Source organism: Apium graveolens, chromosome 6, assembly GCF_009905375.1.
Source record: "Apium graveolens cultivar Ventura chromosome 6, ASM990537v1, whole genome shotgun sequence".
Taxonomy (NCBI): Eukaryota; Viridiplantae; Streptophyta; class Magnoliopsida; order Apiales; family Apiaceae; genus Apium; species Apium graveolens.
In genome coordinates, this window is record NC_133652.1 from 260,723,079 (window position 1) to 260,748,930 (window position 25,852).

General features: G+C 38.9%; 1 protein-coding gene and 1 long non-coding RNA gene across 2 annotated transcripts; one reads left to right on the forward strand and one right to left on the reverse strand.

Annotated features, from left to right (window-relative positions):
• The first annotated feature begins 8,471 nt into the window (after nt 1-8,471).
• Nucleotides 8,472-9,536, forward strand: LOC141663622 (uncharacterized). The gene is made up of 3 exons (XR_012551583.1): nt 8,472-8,604; nt 8,739-8,838; nt 9,054-9,536. It is a non-coding gene; the product is annotated as an uncharacterized LOC141663622 (long non-coding RNA).
• Nucleotides 9,537-12,963: 3,427 nt separating this feature from the next.
• Nucleotides 12,964-16,525, reverse strand: LOC141667234 (putative E3 ubiquitin-protein ligase XBAT31). The gene is made up of 8 exons (XM_074473642.1): nt 16,132-16,525; nt 15,990-16,049; nt 15,813-15,884; nt 15,591-15,712; nt 15,367-15,507; nt 15,177-15,284; nt 14,644-14,902; nt 12,964-13,799 (listed from the first exon to the last, which is right to left on the reverse strand). The coding sequence occupies exons 1-8, from the start codon at nt 16,309-16,311 to the stop codon at nt 13,410-13,412; spliced, it is 1,332 nt and encodes a 443-aa protein (XP_074329743.1). The 5' UTR covers nt 16,312-16,525; the 3' UTR covers nt 12,964-13,409.
• Between the last annotated feature and the right edge of the window lie 9,327 nt (nt 16,526-25,852).

Here is a 25,852-nt window from a genome sequence, read left to right on the forward strand (position 1 = left end):
TCATCTCCAAATTTGGGGACAAGTGCTTGTCGTTCTTCAAGTCCTTAAAGAAGGTAAAGGATTTTGTATGGATTGAGGAAAGCCAGAAGCCATTCGAGGATTTAAAGAGGTATATGGCCCAGGCCCCGTTGTTGGCCAAGCCAGCTCTGGACGAAGTTTTATACTTGTACTTGGTTGTTTCAGAGAATGCCTTGAGCGCTGTATTGGTTAAGGAGGAACTGAAAATCCAGAAACCCGTATACTATGTTAGCAAAATTCTGCATAGAGCTGAGTTAAATTATTCAACTATTGAGCAGTTTGCTTTAGCCTTGATAATGGCTTCAAGAAAATTACGTCCTTACTTCCAGACGCATCAAATTGAGGTGCTAACAAATCAGCCCCTGAGAAATATCGTTCATAGTCCCAAGGCTAGTGGGAGCTTGATCAAGTGGGCAATAGAGCTGGGAGAACTCGACATCAAGTATAAGTCACAAACGGCAATAAAAGCCCAGGCATTGGCTGACTTCGTGGTGGAATGTACCATACCCAACCAAGAAGTCGGGGGGCAGGAAGATACCATACCTCAAGACAAGGAAGTTGATAAGGGGGACAAAGAAAATGATGATAAGGAGAAGGAATATTGGGTTCTCTATTTTGATGGAGCATCAAAAATAAATTTAAGTGGAGTAGGTTTGGTTTTACAAAGCCCCGATGGGTTCTTAACTGATTATGATATGAAGTTGGACTTCCCGACCATAAATAATGAGGCAGAATATGAAGCTCTGATAGCTGGCCTTGGCTTAGCAGGGACACTTAGAGTCAAGAGCTTAAAGGCCTGTGGAGACTCGAAGCTGGTCATATCCCAGGTAAAGGGAGAGTTTGAGGCAAGGGATGGTATGATGGCTAAGTATGTATGCCTAGTAAGGGCTGTGATGACCCAATTCGATGAATGCCATGTTGAGCACATTCCAAGGGAGGAAAATGCTAAGGCAGATGCATTATCAAAATTTGCTTCATCTGAGATAGAGGAAAGTTCAGGAAGTGTATACTTCCGCGTTCTGAAGACACGGAGCATTGATGTTAAGCTTGTAGCTCCTATAGGTCTGGGGACGTCATGGATAGATCCCATTAAGACCCATATTCAAACCGGTTGGTTGTCAAATGATGTTACTGAAGCACGAAAGTTGGCTGTTCGAGCACTAAGATACTCCTTGATAGATGGGATTTTGTATAAAAGATCTTATGTAGTTCCTTACTTAAGATGTCTCAGGTCCGATGAGGCACGCTTGGCTCTTGAAGAAGTGCATGAAGATATCTGTGGATAACACTTGGGGGGCAGAGCACTAGCTCATAAGATAACCCATTTAGGATTCTATTGGCCAGAAATGATGGCTGATGTCAAAGAGTATGTGAAGAAGTGTGACCACTGTCAAAAGCATGCACCTGTCGTTAGACAACCCCCCGAGATGCTGACCTCCATCAACTCACCCATCCCCTTTGCTATGTGGGGAATGGATATACTTAGGCCTTTCCCCATGGCCACGACACAAAGGAATTTCCTGATTGTAGCCATTGATTATTTTACTAAGTGGATTGAATCCAAGCCTTTGGCCAAAATCACAACTAAGCAGGTTACACAATTCCTGTGGGAAAACATCATGTGCCGGTATGGAATTCCCCGCATCCTAGTCACTGACAATGAAACATAATTCAACAATGAGGAATTCAAGAAGTATTGTGAAGAGAATGAATTGAATTATGATTCACCTCTGTGGCTCACCCGCAAGCCAATGGGCAAGCGGAAGTAGCGAATCGAATAATCCTGGATGGACTAAAGAAGAGGATCGAGAAGTCGAGGAATAACTGGGTAGATGAAATACTCCCAATACTATGGGCCTATAGGACTGTAGAGTCACGACTGGAGCAACTCCCTTCATATTAGCATATGGGACAGAAGCGGTTGTTCCTGTAGAGATATCACATTCCTCTCCCAGGATTCAAGCTTTCAATGCTGAGGAAAATGAGGAGGGGCAAAGGTTAGCCCTGGATCTAATCGACGAAGTACGAGATGAGGCACATGCGAAGATAGTGGAATATCAGAAAAAGGCTTCATTCTATTAAAACCTAAGGGTCAAGGAAAAGTTCTTCAAGCAGGGTGACTTAGTCTTGAGGAAGGTGGAAGCTTCTGGTGTAGGGCAGAAAGGGAAACTTGCACCAAATTGGGAAGGGCCATACAAGGTCAAGAGTGTTCCGGGTAGAGGAACCTACAAGCTTGAGACTATGGATGGTTTTGAAGTCCCGAGAACTTGGCATGCACAAAACCTGAAGATTTACTATGTGTGAAGCGGTTGAGTACGATTCTCACTTGTCAAGATGACAAGTAGGTTGAAAAGCACCTTGAAGCTTTGCTTGCTTAGGATTTACATGTTTTAGTTTTATTTTGAGGTTTATTAAGACTTGTGTAAGAGATGAATCCCAATAATTTATGAAATTCAGAAAGTTTTCAAAATATGTTTGAATTCCAGTAACAAGACAAGTAAACTAAGTGCATGAGATGAAAGCATAAAGTTCGATGAATAAAACAGGTTCAAATAAATAACAAAAAGTCTGATAAGATAAGTCTCAAAGAAAATATAAAATAAATAAGCCACGCAGGGCTAGAAAATCTCTAAGGAGCAGAGGTGCCCTCAGCATCCATATCATCATCTTCCCCGCTCTCGCTGGAAGTCTCAGTAGTCCCGGAAGAGGAAGAGCTATCATCTGCGGCGGTCCTGGAAGAGGACTCGGGGGGAGGAAGAAGCGGGTCCTGAGGGATACGATCCGAGACAACCACTCGGGTGCGGAACCTCTGTAGCAAAGCCTCGTCGTCAGGGCAAGCATAGTCCGCTGGGTTAATATCAGGGCAAGCCTCGTTCATGGTCCCGAGGGCCGTGTCCCAGCCAGTCCTAAAAAACACGGGGAACACTGAATCATCCCTCACGCTCATGGACTGGGTAAACTCCTCCGAGTCCAAGTAGTTGTCAATCTCCTTGTCCTTCTCGGCCCTAAGGACAACCAGCTCAGCATTGGACTCTCCAAGCTCCTCCTCCTTGCGCTTCAGCTTTCGCTCCAAAGCGACGTACTTCTTCTGCTGCTTCCTGAGGGCATTGTCAGCTTTGTCAGAAACCCTCTTCCATAATTCAGCTTGCCTCACAGCACCTTGGAAGTAAGCGTTAGACTGAAATAAAATATTAAATAAAGATATTATAAGGCAAGAAAATGCTACAAGTAAAAAGAAAGAAAAATTTTAAGCAAGGGTCATACCAAGGCTAGAGACTGATCTCCCATAAGCTTTATCCTCTCCAGGTTGGGGGTAGCAACCACATCAGTAAAGTCCTTGGGGGTTACACCGTGGTAAGACCAATCCCAAGCGTGCTTTGTGGATCCAACCACGGTATCCCCTCGGCGGAACCCCCAAAGAGGATGAAAGGCACCCGTAGCAACAAAGACAAGAGCAGCAGCAGTGATAGGGGCATTATGGGCTTCAGCTCCCTCAGCTGGAGCCTCCAACATGGGCTCCTTGTGCTTTTGTAGGAAGCTAGGCTCCATAGCTTTTCCTCGAGTATCCAGACCCGCAAGGCGAGCCTTCTTCATCCTTGCAGTCTCCTCAACGAGAGGCATATTATCCTCGTTGATTTCCTTAGCAGCTGTAAAGCAAGAGAAAAACAAAATAAGTGGTGTCAATAATACATGAAAGAAAGTAAAAACAAGGGAAGAAAAATACCATATTGTGAAACGGAAGATAGCCCCACGTGAATAAGAGAAAATTCCTCTAAAAGGGTCCAGCTAGTGGTAGCACCATCATCCCGAATAAGCTCATTATAAATGATAGTTTCCTCGGGGGTCAAGTGAATGGATTTGAGGCTACCATCACTAACCTTCCCGAAGGAAGATCTGAAGAGGGTGCCCCAGTCACCATTCTCCCACCTTAACCCAAAAAAAAATATTCCTCCAATGTTGGTTATTGTGGGAATTGAGGCACTGTTAAAAATGTGCTTACACTTGGGCCTCTGTTTAATGTAGACCCAACCACAAATACTCGAAGAACTGTTATAACATTGGAAAATCTTCCTAAAAACAGCTACAGATAAGAGAAAACCTCCCCTAAGACAACAAACCATGAAACATAAAATATTCCTCCAGGCGTTTGGAGGAAGCTGATAGGGGTTAATTTACAAATCAGCTAGGATGTGAGGAATGAAGGGATGAAAAGGAAATCTAAGCCCAGCATCAAGGGCATCTGTGTAAATAAAAAGAGTATCGGGTTTCCGGTGGCGAGTTTCCAATGGCAATTACGATCGCCACTGGAAACTGGAACTAGCCTAAGAGGAGGACGAATATTATAACGTGTGTTTAACTTATCGTAATCTATATTGTGCCATGTGTTGCAGTGATTGAAAGATCCAAGATGTGCAGTTGAGGGATATTCGTCCCCCCTAGTATTAATCATATCTAATAAAGACATGTAAGAAGAGCGGATTTCGACATCCTTACCTCGTTTTGAAGCAAAGGCAATCTTGGCCGCTCTCTCTGTAACTTTGTCTGCCATTAATGGAGAGTAAGGAAGACTTGAAAACTTGAAAAAAGGCCGGAAAATCCATAAAGAGGGAGAAGTTTTGAAGGCTGGAGAGAAGAGAGTAGAGAATGTTTTGAGAAGAAATGAGGAGTGAAATGAGAAGTGTGGAGAGTCACACTTCCACCTCCCTCTTATATAGGCACATGGAAGGCATATTGGGCCTGGAAAAGCCCATTTGGGCCCAATATCAAGAAAGTTCTGGAATGATCTACATATTTTTAGAATATTTTTGATTTGAAATATATTTTTAAGAACATTCTGGAAGTATTCAGAAATTAAAGGAAAAACCTCAAAAATTCCAGAAAATTCTGGAAATTGGGCTTAAGAATGAAGGCCCAACCCAAATTTTATTGGGCCTAAGGATATGAAAACCCAGTGAAAAGGCCCGTGACAGAAAATACATAAATCCAAATCTTTTGGGCCTAAAAAATATATCAAGCCCTGAGAAGGGCCCAAATATTTAAATTAAAGGCTAAAAGCCCATTTAGTTCAGAAAAAACTCAGTCAAAAAGGCCTAGAAGAATCTTAGGCCCAAGGAAGCCCAGAACCAAGGCCCAAAGAATAAGCCCAGGAAAGACATGGCCCAAAAATGAGACATCCTAACCCAGTTCGAACAAAAATCCCCATTAATGTTCTGATCGAAACCTTGAGGTCAAAAATAGCTTCGATCAGAGTAAAATAAAAAGGTTAATTCGGTCAAAAAACACATATCTTGACCGAAAATGACAAGATCTTGGTCGAATGCACAAAGGGGGAAAAATCCTGACCAAAATTCGGTCAGGAATCCTGGTCGAATACTCCAGGTCGAAATGACCTTCGACCAGGGCAACCAGGAGGGTATAATTCGGTCAAAAATTGCATCCTGGCCGAAAATTCCTGGTCGAAAAGGGGAGGATTTAAAAAAAAGATAAAATTCTGGCCGAAAATCGACCAGGACTCCTGCTCGAAAACCCCTCCTTGAAAGACCTGTCGACCAGAGCAAATTGAGGGTTAATTCGACCAGGATCCTGGTCGAACAGGATTCCTGGTCGAACCAAGTATTAAAAAAAAGGAGAGAAAAAAGAAAAAAAAAAAGAGAAAAGGAAAGAAAAGGAGAAAAGAGGGAAAAAATGAGGGAAGGAAAATCCTGAAAAAATCAGAATTAAAGGAAATTCCTTAAATATTTTCTGAAAGATATGAATATTTTCAGAAAATAAGGAATAAATCCAGAAATTAAAGGAAATTCCTTAAATATTTTCTGAAAAATATGAATATTTTCAGAAAATAAGGAATAAAGGAAATTCCTTAATATTTTCTGGAAAATAAGGATATTCTCATAAAATAAGTAATAAATCCAGAAATTAAAGGAAATTCCTTAATATTTTCTGGAAAATATGGATATTCTCATAAATTAAGGGAAAATTCCATAAAATTAAGGAAAAAATCCCAGAATTCAGGGAAAATTCCTGGAAATTAAGATAATTCCTAAATAATAGGGATTAAAGCAAATCGTTGTAAACGTGTAGGTTGCTCCACACTTTACGCAAAAACGATACCCTGTAAGGAAACAAATGAACTTAACTTCTGCGAAACCTAGTCACTGTTTCCAAAAAGTTGGGGGGCAAATGATAGGGAAAACAAATAAGGCATGGGTATGTAATTAATGTTACATTAATTATATCAGAATTGGGCCAACAGCTAGGCCCATTTAAGAAGGCCCAAAACCCTGAATATTAATTAATTTCGTAATTAATTAATAAGGGATAAGTCAGCTGGTAAGATGAGTCCTAGTGGAGAAATAAATCATTGTAGATTGGCCTCCAAGGAATCTGGTGGGATAAGGAATCAGCTTCCTACTTCTTATAACTCAAAGGTCCATTCTAATTCTGAGACTTGACCACCAAGTCTCCTAACCCAAGTCCAATTCAAGGACTCCCAACATCTATATAAGGGGCATTGCCCCACAAATCAGAACTACATTTTTTGACTTGATCCTTAATATACAGCAAGGTACGTAGGCATCTTGTAAGGCAGATCGAGTCACGAAATACAAGAGCAGTCAAATCGAGCCTCGAAACTCACATTCCCTAGTAATAAACACAGCAATTAGTATACCTTAGTTTTTGATCCATAACAGATACAATCTTGTCTAGATCTTCTATCTTCATATTTTCACCAATTTCTGTCATGTTTCCAGGTTCTCTAAGATTCAAAGCATTCCCTGTATATGTGTCAGCATTAGGAAGACCCGACCCACCTTTTCTACCAGCCATTCTTGCTTGTGAGTTACCACTAAATATTATGTTTATGGCTTCAGAAGAATCTCGTTTTGGTGTCGGTGTCTTACTACTCCATAATAACTTCTTTATCAGCTATTGAAAGATTAGTGTTATCAGGGTTGGTGAAAGCTTTTGAATCAGAGTTTAAATCCTCATCAGAAATTGAATGATTAGCTTTTATTTCTTGAGCAGTTTTGTCTTCAACATGAGTAGTATCAGAGGTTGAGACTGGTTGAGTTTCAATATTTATTTTTTCAACCTGAGCAATGTTAGTGGTTGAAGTGATCTCCAATTTTTCAGCCCAATCAGATCTAGTTATCACTTTTCTTTTCTTGTGAACCTAATTGGCTTCTTCTTCAAGAACTTTACCTTCATCAACATCATCATGAGCTTGACTTACCGAATAGACTAGATCTATCAGTATTTGAGGTTTAGCAACTGCTAATTTTTCTCCAACTTTCTCCTTCCCCTTATACCTCATGTCAATATTTAAGATAGTTTGAGACCTAAGAATAGGTTCTTCAGCATTTACAGTTGAACTGCTGTCCTTGATGACTATTCATTTTTCCTCGGGTCTTTCAATTCTTTGTCTTCTAGGAATATCTTCAATTTGAGGAACATCAGTATTTACTGAGTTTAAAAAGGCAAATTCTTCCTCCATCGATCTCAATTGTTCAAGATCAACTCCAGGATTTTCTCTTTTAAAAAATTCATCTACTCACTTCAAAACCAAAAGCTATAATTTTAGGATCCTTGTAGAAAAGAGTGGTCTTCTTACCTTTAACCTTCAGTGTTTGCATAAACTGACTTGAATCAATACCAGCTTCTATAATTCTTTCAGTTTAGTCATCATCAATATATGTGACTATCAGCATTTGGCTTTCAGTAGTTGTCACAGTTGTAGTAGTCAATTTTTTTGTCTGCACAGTCTTTAAAACTTGCTTTCTTCTTCCATCTCCACCATTTCTTCTACTTCCACCTCTTCCTTGGACAGTGAATTTAGAAATAGCGCTAGAGATTTAAAATATTAACATAATATCAATCGGATATTAATTTTTAAACCATCACTAAGTTAAAGATTGTTTCATGAGTTGAGCGTACTATTATTAAAGTTTATTTTTCTTTATAAGATCATTAACTTTGTGAACTAACGTAATTAAAAAAAAATACCAACATTGCACGTGTTATAAGTTACTATATATAATGTAAGTAGATAAAATTAAAAAGACAGAAGATGTACTCCCTCCATTCCATTTTATTTGTCACATCTGACTTTGACCTGGTTAAATTGATTAAAGTTTGACCGAGGTTTATTAATATTTTATAATTAAAAAAAATAAAAATAAATAAATCATCGGAAAGGAGATTTAATCTACTTTAATTTATGATTTTTAGTTTTTTAAAATAATATAAGAATAATGTTTAACCTTTGGTCAAAAACTGGTTAATTTGACTTATATAAAGAGAATTGTGACAAGTAAAATGGGATGAACGGACTACGTGATATCGGATAACACGAATATTTTTAAGAATTTAGAAAATGTTGGACAGTATGTATGATTTGCTTAAATTTCTGAGGGCTCAGTTACCTTGTCTGCTCTTGAGTTTTCCAAAATCGTTTGAGTTTCTTTGTTATAAAAACAAATCACTAGTGATAGCACTCTTTTAAGAATTTGGCTTAATTAGGCAGCACACGCCCAAAACCCAAAAAGAACCCTCTTTAATCCTCCGCTACGTCTGCCGTTTTAATAGGTATATTTTCAACATCATTTCAATGTATAAAGATCATTAATTCAATTTTCATTTTTCCTCATCATTTGATTAAAAAACTAATACTACTGACATATTTTATGTATCAATATACAATATATATAATCAATCACCAGGATGGAGGACAAGGATTTAATCGGATCAAGAGTATATTGCTGCTTCAAGTGCCGAAATGTTGTAGCCCTTCATGATGATATTGTCGATAAGTATTTTCTGGTAATTGTTTTGTATCCCGTATTTAGATTAAATTTTTTGTTTATCCAAGTATTCATGTGATTTTTATAATTGGTGAGTTACATAATTTAAAATGTTGTAACCCCTTGTGACGATATATATTATAATGCGTATGTAGTCTTGATAACAATATTGTCCATCATGGTAATTGTTTTGTGTACGTCCAATTTGTTGTTGATAGAAGTATTTGCGTGCAGTCAGGTAAAAATGGTCGAGCCTTTCTATTCTCTAGCGTGATGAACATTGTTGAGGGAAGCGCATCTGACAGGTAATTCATAACTGGTGTTCATTTCGTCAAGGATGTTTATTGTTCCGACTGTCGGGAATACTTAGGTTGGAAATACGAGAAAGTTTACTCGGAGCACTTGAAATACAAGGAACATAAGTTTGCCATTTGCAAACGCCAGATATGCAAAGCTGTTGATGCACCTAGTTACCTGTAACTTCTCATATCATTTTATTGTAAGCCATGAAGTTGCAAACTCAAATAACCCTATAACTTGGTGCAAGACGGTCGATTGTGTAAAGAGCATTACATTTGACCCCCAAAATTGTTTACTAGCTTACTATAGTTTCCTTGTTATTTCAGTGCTTTCAATATTAATGCATTTTAAAATTTTCACTCTTAAGTAGCACTTTGTCAGTCAATACAAACCCTGTAAGCCTGTTGCTTCTTAGTTCTTTGCCAGTGAATTTACAATTTATATTCACTACTAGTAATAAGAGGAATCATATTTTATAGCAAGATACAGAAAACATTATGCATTTGGTTAAAGCATGCAATGAAATTTCAGTTTTTCACCAGAAATGATAAGAATGTGATTAATTTTTCATGTCTGTAAAAGATACTGGAATCCAGGGAAGAATCTGTTAAAACACTGGCTATGAATGCCTATTCCGGGTAGTTATGTTTGTCAGAACAAGGGCTCAATGGTAAATAGACTACAGTGTCCAAACAGTGGTGAGATAGTGGACTGCCATTGACATGTCTTGTAAGTTGTAACCATTTTAATGAACTGAAGGCATTGTCAGTACTTTCAACTTTTGACTGCATTGTACTGCCAGAGGGTAAAACTTTTGATTACTTGCACAACAAAGTAAAAATCCTGAAATTATACTTTTGTCATAAGAATGTCGTGTGCCTGCTTATCTGATTATTCATGTGAAAAATTAGCAATAATTGAGAGAACATTTCACTCAAAAAAAACATAATTTATACCAAGTTCTCTGCACCGATAATTGGGATCAAATACCAAACAAAAATATAAAAATTAGGTCTGTTAGAGTTTCACGTTTTTTTGACTCGTAAATATGTGTTTGAGCCGATATCAAAGAGAGTTAGGCCCATCAAAAAAAGATCTGCCCATTTAAGAGGAATTAGCCCAGGGAAGGTGAAGACGTGCTTTTCTAGCCATAACGTCCACTTCCCACTCTTATCAGAACAACCCGAAGAATACGGAAGAGAGATCAGCCCATTTAAGAGGTCGGAACAATTCGAAGACTACGGAAGAGAATGTTAACATTATTCAGGTTATATACACGATGTATTTCATTCAATTAACAAACACAATATTACAGACTCAGATTATCTTGTATTCGAATTTACTCTCAAAAGCCATTTAACTTATTCTCATAGCGGAACGAAGATTAATCGGGGACAATCCCTCACATTCGGCCGAAACAGGAGTTGGAGACTAAGTCTTGTAGGCCGGAAAATGATTTTAACAAGATCATTCTGATTCCGGATTCCAAAACAAACTCAGATTCGATGGCTCTAATGCCAAAAATGACTCATAAAGTAGATAATTCTAAGATATACATCGGATACCTCCAAAATGGTGTACCTAAGTCTTAGTAGTTAAATTTTTACATACATTTATATATATATATATATATATATAATATTTAATTTTCGAAAAACAAAATACACCTTCTGTACCTCAAATTTGAGCAATCGACTACTTTAATGATAACATTTATAAATATCGTTTGCACTACTTCATTTTACATTTAATAAAAGTTTGTGTATAATTGTCGAAGTACAGCTTAACCGTATGAGAGTAAAACGGTCAAAAAAGGTATTTTAAAAATGAGTTTTGATTTAAACAGACGGGTGATTGTTGAATGTGACCAAAATGTTGAAGATCGTTCTATTGAAATTTGGGTACAGAAAATGTATTTTTGTCCTAATTAATTACTCCCTCCGTCCCAAAATAATCTTCCCGTTTAAACTTTTCATAATGTTCATGATAAGCGATTGACTACTAATTTACGTCTAATCTATAAGATCAAACAATGTCATCAGTGATTTTGTTGGATTTGTATTTATGAGTATTTTAATACAATAAAATTTTTATATTTAATACTAATACAAAATTAAAGATATTAATAATCAAAAATATGCATTGGCAAACGCGTAAGACAAATGGGAAACGTTTATAGGGACGGAGGGAGTAATCTATTAACACTTCCCTTGCGCGATAAAATTTTCATGATTTTCAAGACTTCTAAGAAAGATATTTGTTTATTTTTTCAACAAAACAATTCTTCTGGCCCTGAAAGCTCAATAGACTACACGATCATTCTTTTATGAGAAGCATTATGCCGGGAACCTGCGATGTCAAGCATTTTAGAGATCTATAGGCGAATTTCATGGAAAAGAACGGCGTAAACAATGCAGATCAAGGAGCAACATGCCTAAAACATGGTGTATCAACAACTGCCCAAAGGACCAAAAGGATGCAGATATAGAGTATCATTATGCTGCATCTTTTGGACATCTTCTAGCAGTTGAGACTTAAGAGAAGTCTACCTGATGATCACAGAAAACGCCATTGCCTGATGATTTATGAACCTGAGGACGTGATATTGGTGCACGACAACTGTGAATAGGACTCAATTTTTTTGTTGGTGGGCATGTACCTCCAAGGCTCCAACTCGGTTTACACTGGCTACTTTCGCAGAAGCAAAGTGGACCTGGGAAACTAAAGCAAACGGGCTACTTTGCCGGTTTCCATAATAGTCCCCTAAATAGCTACTATAACAGGAACAACTAACAGGAGCAACATGAGCTCCTTAGCTCTTTAGCTCGTTCTACGATTGACTACTAATATTCTCTCTCGATAGGATATACCTTGAATAGGCGAATACTATGCAATAGAGATGTCTCGAATGCTAAGATTAGATTCTATCACTCAAGTGTTACTGCCAGAGTCTATAGTCGTGGAAAAATATAGAATGACCACAGACACCATCCTAAGTAGTAGTTTTGAGTTGTACATAGCAAGTGCATGTTTGCCTATACACGAACACTAACTCCTCCTCTTAAGTCTTAATAATAAGAGGGTCGTAACCCGGTGAGAATACAGATACATGCGTATCTAAATTCTTGAAATTTAATCAAAACCTAAAAAAACTTTCATTAATTCTATTAATCAGTTGAAGACACTGCTTCTTCTGTGGGCATTCCCAAACACACGTTAAAGAGAAAGCGAGATGAAGGCATGAAGCACAAACATGCCCCCGTTAACGCAGGGTGCCTCATCAAAACATTAATGCCAGTTTTCATTTGCCGATAATTATAGATCTACGCCTCATTCATCAAGCTTGACATAACAATTAGTATTGACATGGCACTTATTTATAAGATTATCTTTTCACTAGTTCATTGCATCACTTTGCAGTTGGCAAGATAGTCAACCATTGCAGTCGCTATACCCTAAACATGTAAAATTATCAAGGCCTGCTAAAACAACCAAGTAAAACTTATAAATATCTAATGTGGGCCATCCAACTACCAAACCCAATAATTAGACATTTAATATATTTCTAAATTGGATCACATCGGAGAAGACGATCTCTGAAAAACAAATTAGTTGGTGCCAACTGCCAATACAATTATCGATCACAAATTCTTTTTTTTTTTTGTGAAAACTGATTTGGGCCCCAAGGGGCATGTCACCCTACATCTAATTGATTCATGGGCCACGCAGACAACAGATAAAGATATCAAAGCCCACTTGGCAACATCGCAGAAGGATGAAAATCACTGAAAAACACATATAATCAAAGATCCAAAGTATTAAAAGAGCAGACAGAGACATGATCTTCACATGACAAACAGCACCAAAATAGGCTTTGCTTTTGTTTTCTTCCTTCTCAAATTTTTGTGGGAAATTGATTTCATACATTGTACACAAATCAAGAAATACACAAGTTGGGGTCCAATCTCCACTCAACTTGGGTTACTACAGTCTTTTCTAGACTGATAAATGATTGTCCATTTTACTTTTACAAGGGGATCTTGCAAGAGCCGTTTCATCTTTACATCCACCCTAACTAACCCGACCTTAAAGCACTAATTGCTTCTTTAAGCTCAAGTAATACAACATTACAACAATGTGATCATCATACAACGATACTCACCAACCCAGAACCTGCAAATTTACGTTTGCTTATTTTTCAAAACAGAGATGCTATACATCTATACATACCTTTTGGAAGTGTAAACCTGAAGCCTTGATCAAATCGATTGTTTAAACTCTGGTATCAGGTTAAGGTTTGTCGAGCCACTCATTATCAGCTGCGACTCTTCCTGAGCTACGGGTACTCATCCTGCCAAATGACCCTACGGTTGATAAGCTCTTGTAACTGCTGCTACCCTCACTGTAGTTACGGAACCTTCTTGATTTTCTAGAATTTGAGAATGAAAGATCCTTGGGATCAGTATCTGTGTCAACTTTGACCTTGGCTACTGCCAATTGGGCAATGTTGCTTCTGCAAAACGGGCATACTGGGGCAGTGTGGCAAGCGGTTGCCGGGTTGGGCTTGTTGTGGCAGCACAGGGCTAGTGTGCATTGCGCACACATTTGGTGACCACAGTCTTGAACTTCAATTGTGCAGACTTGATCAAAACATATGCAACATAGCTCAGCATCACTGGTCTGCATTGGAGTACTTCCCTCTATCAATACAAGATACTTTAATATTGTAACTATGATTAATATTATTTACTCTGCTGAGTCTTTGAAGATGGTTCTTTCTTTTCATTTTTATATTAGTTACTGTTCTTGTCAAGACTAGATTGTAAATAGTTGATTAGCAAGCATAGTCTTAATAGCTTCCATCACAAAGAGATTAACAATGCCACACGCTGCTGTTTGTTTATCTATGTATTTTTATAACGGATCCGACGAAGCTCTGCTGGAAATTAGAACTAACATGGAAGGCAAAGCAAAGACCTCTTGCAAAAAAGTAATCAACACAGATAATTTCTATAGATATACTAATATGTTTTACTTCAAACTTTCACACCTATAGTGGGGACTACAATCATATCAAGCAAAGACTTCTCAACTTAAACAACCATCTTACAAGGGTAAGCCATCAGAATCCACCTGTCTACCACACACCTTTGGTCGTCAATCTCAAGAAATAGAAAAGATCTAAATTTGAAAATTCCAGTTAACTTGGATTATGCTGAAGGTTATATAAAAGGTAATCAGTAGGCAGATTTATGTTCACACTCGCCTTTATATTTCATCTAAAAAGTTTCATTTCAACACAGATATTAAAATGTGAATTACTTTTTATACTTGGATTGTGCTTAAGGTTATGTAAAAGCTAAATCAAGTGGAAGTAGTCAGATATATGTTTACACTTGCCTTCAAAATTTCCTTTCAACACAGTTACAGAATTGCTAATAACTTTTTAAAAACAGGAAAGATTGTTTAAAATATTTGGGGGGGGGGGGACTAATCAACCAAATTGCTATAAGGGAAAAATTACCTCCGAGATATAATCATCAATCTCCGCATCAGAATGAGATGGTGAAGGAACAGAATATGCTGTGCCCTTTAAGATGTTTCTTTCCCTCTCCCTATTAGCCTCCATTAAGGCCTGTTCTAATAAAGCCTTAGCCTCTTGATTAAGCTCACTAATGAATTTTAAAGGTGATGGCCAGACCAGAGGCTCGGCAGAAGAAGGATTCAGTAAGGCAGCACATGCTCCGTGCTTGTACTTCAATGCAACTGTATACGGTATTCTCCTGTTAGAAAAAAAAGGAATGCAAAGTGATTAATCGCAATTCTGAAAGAAAATGCAAATTGTATTCTAGCTTAGCATCCAATAAAAGAATAAAAGGTCAGAATATATTCACTTGTTTGCAAAACTGCTAAGTTAAAACTTTAATGCAGCAAGTGTATCTTCTTGTTTATGACCCCAAGTAACATATTTGCAAAAAGTAAAAGTTCACTTTGGAAATTCAAAAAATGTTGGGAAATATCAACAAAACTAAGTTTAGAAAAATAGTAAAGCAATACCCCGATGAATCTCTTTGATGCCGATCTGCACCCCAAGCTAAAAGTTCCCGTATGCAATCCACAGAACCCCCTCTAGCTGCTAAATGAAGCGGAGTGCTACCAGGGAAGCTGATAAACAACATTTTCAAATTCATATATGTAATGTACCTACAGAAGGGAATTCTAATCAAGAAGATCGCCAAGTACTTACCTATATCCACCGGTGGAGGCACAAACCAGGGCTCCATTATCTAATAATGTATGCACACAATCAGGATGCTTTTGGCGTGCTGCTAAATGCAAAGGGGTTGCTCCCTTGCCATCTCTAATATTCACAAACCGGGCAAATCCCCTACAACCCAATCCGATTCCAAGAACATTAGACAACAAAGTAAATAAAAAAATCAATCTTGAAATCCAAAATAAGATACACACCAAGAGAAAGCAACATGAGAGGTCTGGGCAATGGTTAGAATGGCTTGAAGGGAGTCGGAATGACCATAGTAAGCAGCATAGTGCAAGCAGGTTCTTCCATTAAGGGAATCAAACTTCAAGATCTAATAAAAATGAAGAGAATTCCATAAATTACATACTATCTCATACTTGATCACTTGAAAGATCATATAAACAAATGTAGGAATAATCGAATACACATACATTAGCCCCAGCTTGAATAAGCTTTTCGACACAAGAAATATTCCCATGCATTGCAGCCAACATTAGTGGAGTCTAAACAAACATCAAATAGCCATTTCAATTGTTGCAATTAAAGTAAAAAGCTTGCAACTTTCCTAAAAACAGACTTAAAATACAAACAAGAATTCAATAACTAACCTGCTTATGACGATTCACCAAATCAGGATTAACAGCACGATCCAAAAGCAAAGAAAGAATCTGCAAACACAGCCCATTTTCACATATCAAAAACACAGACACAAAAGCCCATCAAGAAAATATATTAAAAAGAAAAGCCCACCTGGATCTGGCCATTAGCAGCAGCAATATGAAGAGGAGAATGGCGATCATAAACAGTAGTGTGATGAAGCCGAGCCGGATCTTTGTCCAACAAAAACCTCACGGTTTGAATATCACCAAACTGGACTGCTACAAAAAGCCCATGTTCATTTTTTGGCCTACAACTCAACCCCTGACCCATCTCTAATTTATCCTTTTAAAATATTAAAAGAGCTTTACAGGGTGATTCTTGCCGGCAAAAAAAGAAGCACCACCGTGGGGAGTGGTGGAGATGGGCGGAGGGGAGAGGTTGTTCATTAGTCAAGGATAAATAGCTTTAGGGGGTACAAGTACTAGCAGGAGTCATCATACTAGTACTAGTTTTTTTGAGAGGGGAGGGTGGGAGATATTATTTTATAATGTTTATTTCATTTTTTATAATATTTATTATTGTTATTACACGAGGAGTGTGGCTTCGAGATTGGGGCTACCCGAGGGGGAGGAACGGGCAGGTGACCGTGTCAGGACAGAGGAGTAGGATAGGGAGAGTCGGTGTAGGGACTGTAGTTGTGTAGGACAAGTCAGATATTATACGGGCAGTTAGTTGGATCCCCGAGAAACATATGTTCATGACCGTAAGTTTTCTTACAGAGATGCTGCATCTTTCAGCCAAATTTTACCCATATTTCTTAAAGATTTTTCGTAAAAATATTTAAATAATCTCGATAAGTTCTTCAGTCAATTTAATTCGCATACACCAATCACAATATTTTATTACAAATTTGCGGCAAGTAAGTATAAATTATATATCAATTATAATATTTTATTACGGATTTGCGGTAAATGAGTGATACCCTAATTAAGCGGGAACAACCCCTAATCTTATTATTTGATAGTTTCATTTTGATATATTAGTTTTTTCTTCTTTCTTTAACCAATAATTTTTCTTAATTGTTTTAAAAATAACGAACTCAATTATTTTAATCTTTTGTTATTTAATAATAATATTTATGTATATGTTTTTCACTAAATTAATAAATATTATTGATTTACAATTTTCAATCTCAGAAACTCTTACCAAAATCTTAACTGTTATGTTAACTGCTATTAATATCAAAACCGAATCATGATTTTTGAAGCCACTTAAAATAAAATTTGCTCTTGCATAAGTAACTAACATAATAATCAGTGCGAGACACGGGTCATTTTCTATTTTTTTTTGCACCATGCAATTATAACATTCTTAATTGTTTTCTTATTGATAAAAATTTCGTGCATCATCTCAAATGTATTATATACAGGTTGATTGTTTATGTATGTGTTACGACCAAATTTCTGATGATGATGGAACGTCCTTCGATCGTGTAGAGCGTCCTTCGGATCTGCAAGGAGAAGAATGCGAGGGTTTGTCCCCCCGATTCATCTCCAGTGTGAGAATAAGTAATCGACCTTTCATGAGTAAGATGGAACGTACAAGAGCTATGATTGTACCAAAATTGTATATGCCATTGTCATTAAAATTATATATATGATTGTGTGTATATGATGGTGTATTTATCCAAACCTCGGATATAAATGCTTCGGCCGTTACATTTAGGAGGAAGAAAAATGTTGGAGGGGGTTATGTTTCTGTAGTTTGCTAGTCCAACGGTCGGCCCATGAGCCTCATAAATCGGACCACTATCACTAACATATCCCTGTGTATTGGTCAGACTAGTGTGTGGGCGATAGACAATGTGCGTGGCCCATTTTTGGTTAGTAATCCTAAGGCCACTTGTCGTATAACGCTCAGCCAATGAGATCGAAGACAAACGGAAGCTGGGAGAGGACCTGGAACAGACCGAAGAGTGGTGTTTCCATTCGGATTTGACTATGCTGTTGACAAGGCTCGTGGCCTTTCCTGGAATCACAAGCTCTTTTTCGATGAAGTAATGGAAGATCTAGTCGCACGTGCTGTAGAAGACGGTCCTCTTGCAATTTTTTTTCGGGAGAGGATGAAGACCTTTCTGATAATTTGATTTTTATTTTATCTCCTGTCTTCGGGCTTGTAACTTTGACTTCGGGCTGTTTATGTTGTTGTTTTTTTCCCGCATCTTTAGATGTTTCTTTGCTTTGAAGTATATAATAATTTTTTTCTTTTGCATTGCATCTTCGGCTTTCGTTTTACCTTGGCAATTTTGCAAAATTTTAGAATATGCATCTTCGACTTTTGTTTCGTCTCAACAATGGTGTCTTCGAATTTTACCTTAATTGCATCTTCGGCTTTTTCCTTGGAAATTTTTAATTTTCATCGCATTTTCGGCTTTTGTTTCGCCCCAACAATGATTCAACTTTCATCGCATCTTCGGCTTTCATTTCGCCTCAACAACGGTTCAATTTTCATCGCCTCTCCGGCTTTTATTTCGCCTCAGCAATGGTTCAATTTTCATCGCCTCTTCGGCTTTTATTTCGCCTTAACAATGGTTCAATTTTGCATTGCATCTTCGGCTTTTATTTCGCCTTAACAATGGTTCAATTTTGCATTGCATCTTCGGCTTTTATTTTGCCTCAACAATGGTTCAATTTTGCATTGCATCTTCGGCTTTCGTTTTACCTCAGCAATTTTCGAGGTTTTAACATCCATCTTCGCCCCGAGTGTTTGAGGGACTAGGGGCATCGTTCGGAAAGGATGTTCAGCTTTATTTGCCCCTTTCCCGAGGGATGGGTCTTGTGTCTTAAAGACTTACTAAAAATTACATGCTAAGTATAGCTGATATAGAGACGAAGGACCTATTATATTCGGGTAGCCCCTAAATAGGTGTTTCGTCCGGTATCAAAATCTTACAAAGGAGTGGGGGAACGAATGAACTATTTTCTTCGGGTAGCCCCTAGATAGGTATTCGTTCGCCCCCTTTCTAGAGGTAATATCATGTGTAATGTTCCCTCCGAACGAAGGAATATTGTGAGGACGAAAGGCTTATCTTTTTCGGATGGCCCATGGATAAGTGTTTCGTGCGGGAGATTAAATTTTAAAGAGGGACGAACGAAGGATCTATCATCCTCGGGTGGCCCCTAGATAGGTGTTTCATGCCGAAGTCAAATAATACTAGAAAAGTAAGAGACGAACGAACTTATCTTCTTCGGGCGATTCCCTAGATAAGGTGTTTGTTCGTCTTTGTTAGTCTTATGCATAACTAATCTGAACATCACATGTTTAACTACCCTGCTTCGGCTAGTTCGTGCCTTCTGCCTATCATTCAAAATTGCTATCTTTGTCCCCGAATTTTTAAGGGATTGAATAGTTCGGATTCGAAACTTTGATTTTCAACCTAGCATAATTTATTCTTATGCTCCTTCGATTTCCATTCCACACTTTAATTATTTTATGTTTCTTCGGTTTTGACATTTACCTTAGCGTAATTTATTCAATTGACGCATCTTCAGTATGTGTATTAACCTTGGCATAAATTATTTATTTCACTCATTTTTGATATTTAATCTAGAGTAATTTTTAATTTACGCGTTTTCGGTATTTTACCTGACGTAATTTTTAATTTACGCATCTTCGGCATTTTTAACCTACCGTAATGTAATTTATATACGCGTCATTGGTACGTGATAGGTACCTTAGCATAGTTTATTTGGTTTGTGCATCTTCTTCGGGATATCCCCCTAGATAAATATTTCATTCATTTATTTTAGCCTTTTTACAAAGTAGGATGCTTTGTTCAGCCTTAATAATATGCATCTTCGGTGTTACCTCAGCATAGTCACAGTTTATAGCCTTATTGCGCAGTAAAATGCTTCTTTTGGCTTTAATAATATGCATCTTATGTGTCACCTCAGCATAGTCAGATATTATAGCTACCTTCTTTGCCCCAAATTTTTAAGGGACTGAGTAACTTCTGCTTCGGGATTTCAAGTAATTAGGTCGATTTGTTCTACCCAATCCCGAAGGAAAGATAATTAGGGTCTTAAATACTTATTCCGCTTCGGGGTAAATATTCCCCTTGGATACTTAAGCAAGTTCCTATATTATTTGGGATATACCCTAAATAGGTATTTTTCTAATTTATTTGTTATATTAATGTGCTAAATTCGGATGAATTTACTTAATTCAAATTAATGCACTTAAAAAAAATAGCGTACTGTATCCGAAAAAATGTATTTAAAGTAATGTACTGAATCCGAGACATGTACCTTTGGTCGGATCGAGGCTAGCTTTCAAAAATTGGTTTCCTTAACCTTGTTGTTAGGTCACACACACACTGTAGAGGGGGTGAATACAGTGTATAGTACACTCAAATCGAACTTTAAGAACTTAAGTAACAGAAAACGAACTTTATTGAAACAATAAACTCTGTTACAGTATGGAACTGTTACCTCTCAGTGATGAACAAATATCACGAGAGCTGCTAGGGTTATAATGAATAATCTTCTCTAATAATGATAACACTTATAGTGTAAACCCTATGTCTGTGTTTATATACTACACAGTTACAAGATAATCGCTAATTGATATGGAATATAATTCTGCTTCCTAAAATATATCAATCAGATATCTTTTCTTCCAAGTATTCCATTCTTTACAGAATTCCTTCTTCATGCATATCTCTTCTTATGTTTATCTTGATCTTCTTTCCTTTAATCAGCTACTGTCCTTATCTGATCGTCCTTCAGCACTTAAGTTCTGATATCTATCTTCTGATGATTATCTCCTGATAACATAAGTACTGATATCCTTAAATCCTGACTTCCAGTATAAGTACTGATCAACAGTTAAGTACTGATTTATCCTGTTCAAATAAGATCTGAAAGCTAAACATAAAACATATTAGCCATGACATTATCAAATATATCTAACAATCTCCCCCAACTTATAAATTAACATAATATACAAGTGATAGGGATAAATAAGTCCTGATTTTATAATTAATGGGCTGATAGGCCCAATAATAAGATGTATCATATTCAGACCAGAAAAGTTAAGCCTGATGGATCAGATCAGGCCTGGTGGAATAAAAAAGGCCCAAAAGCCTTGATTATTAATTAATTTCGTAATTAATTAATAAGGAAAAAATCAGCTATTGAGAAGAGTCCCGATAAGGATATAAATCCTTATAGATTAGCCTCAAGGGGACCTAAAAGGATAAGGAATCAGCTTCCTACTTCCTAGGACTCCTAAGTCTATCCTAATTCAGAGGCTTGTCCACCAAGTCTCCTTTACCAAGTCCAATTCAAGGACTCCCACATCTATATAAGGGGCCTCACCCCACAAATCAGAACTACGTTTTTTGGCTTGATTCTCTAATTCACAGAGATACGTAGGCATCTCGTAAAGGCAGATTGAGTCACGAAACACGAGAGCAGCCATTAAAGGCCTTGAGCTCCCGAATCTTAGTAATAAATACAACAAATAATAACCTTAGCTTTTTATCCATAACATTTGGCGCCGTCTGTGGGAAAACAACAACAACCATGGCGAGAACACGGAGAACAATTGGAGCTATAGAGGAAGGAGCACCATCAGAGACAACCCAGGTGATTTCATCAACCGTGGAGGTTCCTCCCCATTCAACTTATGCATCTACTCAGGAGGAAGCCCAGACAGGGGCAACTCAACCCCAGCTACAAGGGACAACTCCCCCGATTCAAGGTACGAATCCTCAAGTTCAACAAATACATATACCTGTAAATTCTCGACCTGTTGGGTATGAATATTCAACTATTGTTACTACTAACCCCCCTTATGGGATGCCCCTTCACCCTGAGGTTGGAGGAAGCTGATATGCTGGGCGAAGCGAAGCACGAGGGCGGTCACCCCCCTATATACGAGGTTTGGGTCCTATCCCTGAGGATCGGGAATTTTCTGGTCCTTACACTGAGAGAGACTCCGAATCTTCGGATGATGAAGTGGCCCCGAGAAGGAGGCGTCCTGGCAAAGAGCCAATGGCTGATGGAAGGCAACACCCTCAAAGCACCCCAGGGGCGAATCCCCAAGAAGTGCAGGAAAGGATTAGGGCTCATGAGGCCGAGATCCAAAGGCTGAGGCGTGATTTGGAGGCTCACCAGGTCGCCAGACCCCATATACCTCCCAGGGGGAGAAATCCTCCTCCTGTCATAGACCTGGATGGTCCGGTGCGAAGAAGAGCTGTTGCCCCAAGAACTGATCCAAGCAATCTACTTCCCCTTGGAGATCCTGATGATCCAACTCCGCCCTTCACAGAAGAAATAATGAATGCCCATATCTCAAGAAAGTTCAAGATGCCCACTATCAAAGCCTATGATGGCACGGGAGACCCCGCAAATCATGCTAGGACATTCTCTAATGCACTGCTGCTGCAACCCGTGAATGATGCTATAAAGTGTCGGGCCTTCCCTCAAACCCTGTCGGGTATGGCTCAAAGATGGTACAGCCGCTTGCCCCCAAACTCTATTGGATCGTTCAGGGAGTTAAGTCAGGCTTTTATTAAGCAGTTCATCAGTGGGAGAGTCCATGAGAAAAGTTCAGCATCTCTCATGAGTATTGTACAAGGAGCAAAGGAAACTTTGAGAGACTACCTAAATCGTTTTACAAAGGAGGCTTTAAAAGTCCCAGACCTTGATGATAAGGTAGCCATGATAGCACTGCAACAAGGAACTAGGGATGAGTTTTTTAAGATGTCCTTGGCCAAACGTCCCCCTGAAAATATGTTGCAGCTCCAGGAGAGGGCAGGGAAGTATATCAAAGTTGAAGAAAGCATGAAGAAGACCGCAGTAAGTAATGAGCCCACTGGAGGCAAGAAGCGAAAAACTGATTTGGAGTATATCGCTAAGGACAAGTATCCTAGAACCGAACAAAACCCTGATTCAACCCCCAAGAAGGGAGGACCTGGGCAAAAGTTCACTGAATACGCTAAGCTGAATGCTCCCAGAAGTCAGATTTTGATGGAGATTGAGAAAGATAGAGATATTCGCTGGCCTAAGCCCTTGAAGGCTGATCCCGCCAAGCTAGATAAGGGCAAGTATTGCAGGTTTCACAAAGATGTTGGCCATGACACCGATGAGTGTAGGCAATTGAAAGATGAAATTGAGTTTTTGATTCGAAAAGGAAGATTGAACAAGTATACTGGAGATGGAGGGGACAGAAATAATAATGGAAGGAAGAACTTTGAAGATCGTAGGAGAGACCAAGACGATCAGGGGCGGAATCCCCAACCTAGAGGGCCGGTTATAAATGCAATTTTTGGAGGACCGCGACGCCCTCGAGGGCCAGTGATAAACACGATCTTTGGAGGTCCAACTGCTGCTGGATTGTCCAAAAATTCCAGAAAGGCATATACTAGGGAGGTTATGCATATTGTTGGAGAAGCCCCGAAGAGGGCCAGGACAGAAGTAACATTGGCTTTTGATGATTCCGACCTAGAGGGTGTGAAGTTTCCCCATGACGACCCGCTGGTCATAACACCGATAATAGGAAATAGCCCGGTTAAGAGGGTCCTTGTGGATAATGGTGCTTTTGTGGATATCTTGCTCCACAACACCTTTCTAAGAATGGGGTATAACGACTCCCAGTTGACACCAACCGACATGCCGATATATGGATTTGCTGGAGTAGAATGTCCTGTAGAAGGGATAATCAAATTGTCAACCACCATAGGTACGGAACCAAGGCAAGCAACGCAGATGCTGGATTTCGTGGTGGTAAAGGCTAGTTCAACTTATAATTCTATCATGGGGAGAACAGGGATACATGCCTTTAAGGCAGTCCCCTCTTCCTACCATTCAGTCATGAAGTTTCCCACCCGAAACGGGATTGGAGAAGAGAGAGGAGATCAAAAAATGGCTAGAAGCTGTTATGTGGCCTCTTTGAGGGCAGATGGAGTCGGGGGGCAGGTTCTTCCTATTGAAGATATGGATGTTCGAGAAAATGATGAGAATAGAGGAAGGCCAGCAGAAGAATTGGTTTCGGTTCCTTTAGACCCCGAGAATCCTGAGAGGATGACTTTCATTGGAGCCACATTAGAAGAGCCTCTTAGAGGGAAGTTAGTGAAATTTTTACAAGAAAATAGTGATGTGTTTGCATGGTCAGCAGCTGATATGCCAGGCATAGACCCGGAGTTAATTACTCATAAGCTAAACGTGGATCCAAGCCGGAAGACAGTGAAACAAAAGAAAAGAAATTTTGCCCCGGAAAGACAGGAGGCTATAAAACAGGAAGTAGAAAAGCTCTTAGAGGCTGGTTTCATTGAGGAGATTCAATTTCCGGAGTGGTTAGCAAACCCTGTAATGTGAAGAAGGCTAATGGAAAGTGGAGGATGTGTATAGACTTCACTGATCTGAATGATGCATGCCCCAAAGACTGTTTCCCGCTGCCTAGAATTGATACTTTGATTGATGCCACTGCTGGACATGAGATGTTGAGTTTCATGGATGGATTTAGCGGATACAATCAGATCAAAATGCATAAGAATGACATTCCAAAGGTATCATTTATCACTGACTTTGGTGTTTATTGTTATCTTGTTATGGCGTTTGGTCTCAAGAATGCAGGAGCCACCTATCAGAGGTTGGTGAATAAAATTTTTAAGGATCTTATTGGGAAGACTATGGAAGTCTATGTTGATGACATGCTAGTCAAGAGTCTAGTAAAGACTGATCATATAACCCATTTGAGGGAAGCTTTTGAGGTCCTAAGGTACCACAAGATGATGTTGAATCCAACGAAGTGTACTTTCGGAGTAGGATCAGGAAAATTCTTGGGATTGATGGTCTCAAAGAGGGGAATTGAGGCCAACCCCGATAAAATAAAGGCAATCCTGGATATGGAACCACCAAAAACTGCCAAGGATGTACAGAAGCTCACAGGAAGGGTTGCGGCGCTAGGACGATTCATCTCCAAGTCAGGAGACAAGTGCTTGTCATTCTTCAAGTCATTAAAGAACATTAAAGACTTTGTATGGAGTGAGGAAAATCAGAATGCATTTGAAGAGTTAAAGAAGTATATGGGCCAGGCCCCGTTGTTGGCCAAGCCAGTTCTGAGTGAAGTTTTATTCTTGTACTTGGCTGTTTCAGAAAGCGCCTTGAGCGCGGTGTTGGTTAAGGAGGAATTGAAAGTCCAGAAACCCGTATACTATGTCAGCAAAATCTTGCATGGTGCAGAGTTGAATTATTCAACTATTGAGAAATTCGCTTTAGCCTTGGTAATGGCTTCAAGAAAGCTGCGTCCTTATTTTCAAGCTCACCAGATTGAAGTGCTAACAAATCAGCCGCTGAGAAACATCATTCACAGTCCCAAGGCAAGTGGGAGACTGATTAAGTGGGCAATAGAGTTGGGAGAGTTCGATCTCAAGTATAAGCCACGTACGGCCATAAAAGCCCAGGCACTAGCTGACTTCGTGGTGGAATGTACCATACCCAACCAAGAAGTCGGGGGGCAGGAAGATACCATACCTCAAGACAAGGGAGTCGACAATGGGGACAAGGAGAAAGAATATTGGGTTCTCTATTTTGATGGAACATCAAAAATAAATTCCAGTGGAGCAGGGATGGTTTTGCAAAGCCCTGATGGATTCCTAATTGAGTATGCTATGAAGCTAGACTTCCCAACCACAAACAATGAAGCAGAGTATGAAGCCCTGATTGCTGGCCTTGGTCTAGCTGGGATACTTAGAGTCAAAAACTTAAAGGTCCGTGGAGACTCGAAGCTGATCATATCCCAGGTAAAGGGAGAATTTGAGGCAAGGGATGATACGATGGCTAAGTATGTTCGCCTAGTAAGGGCT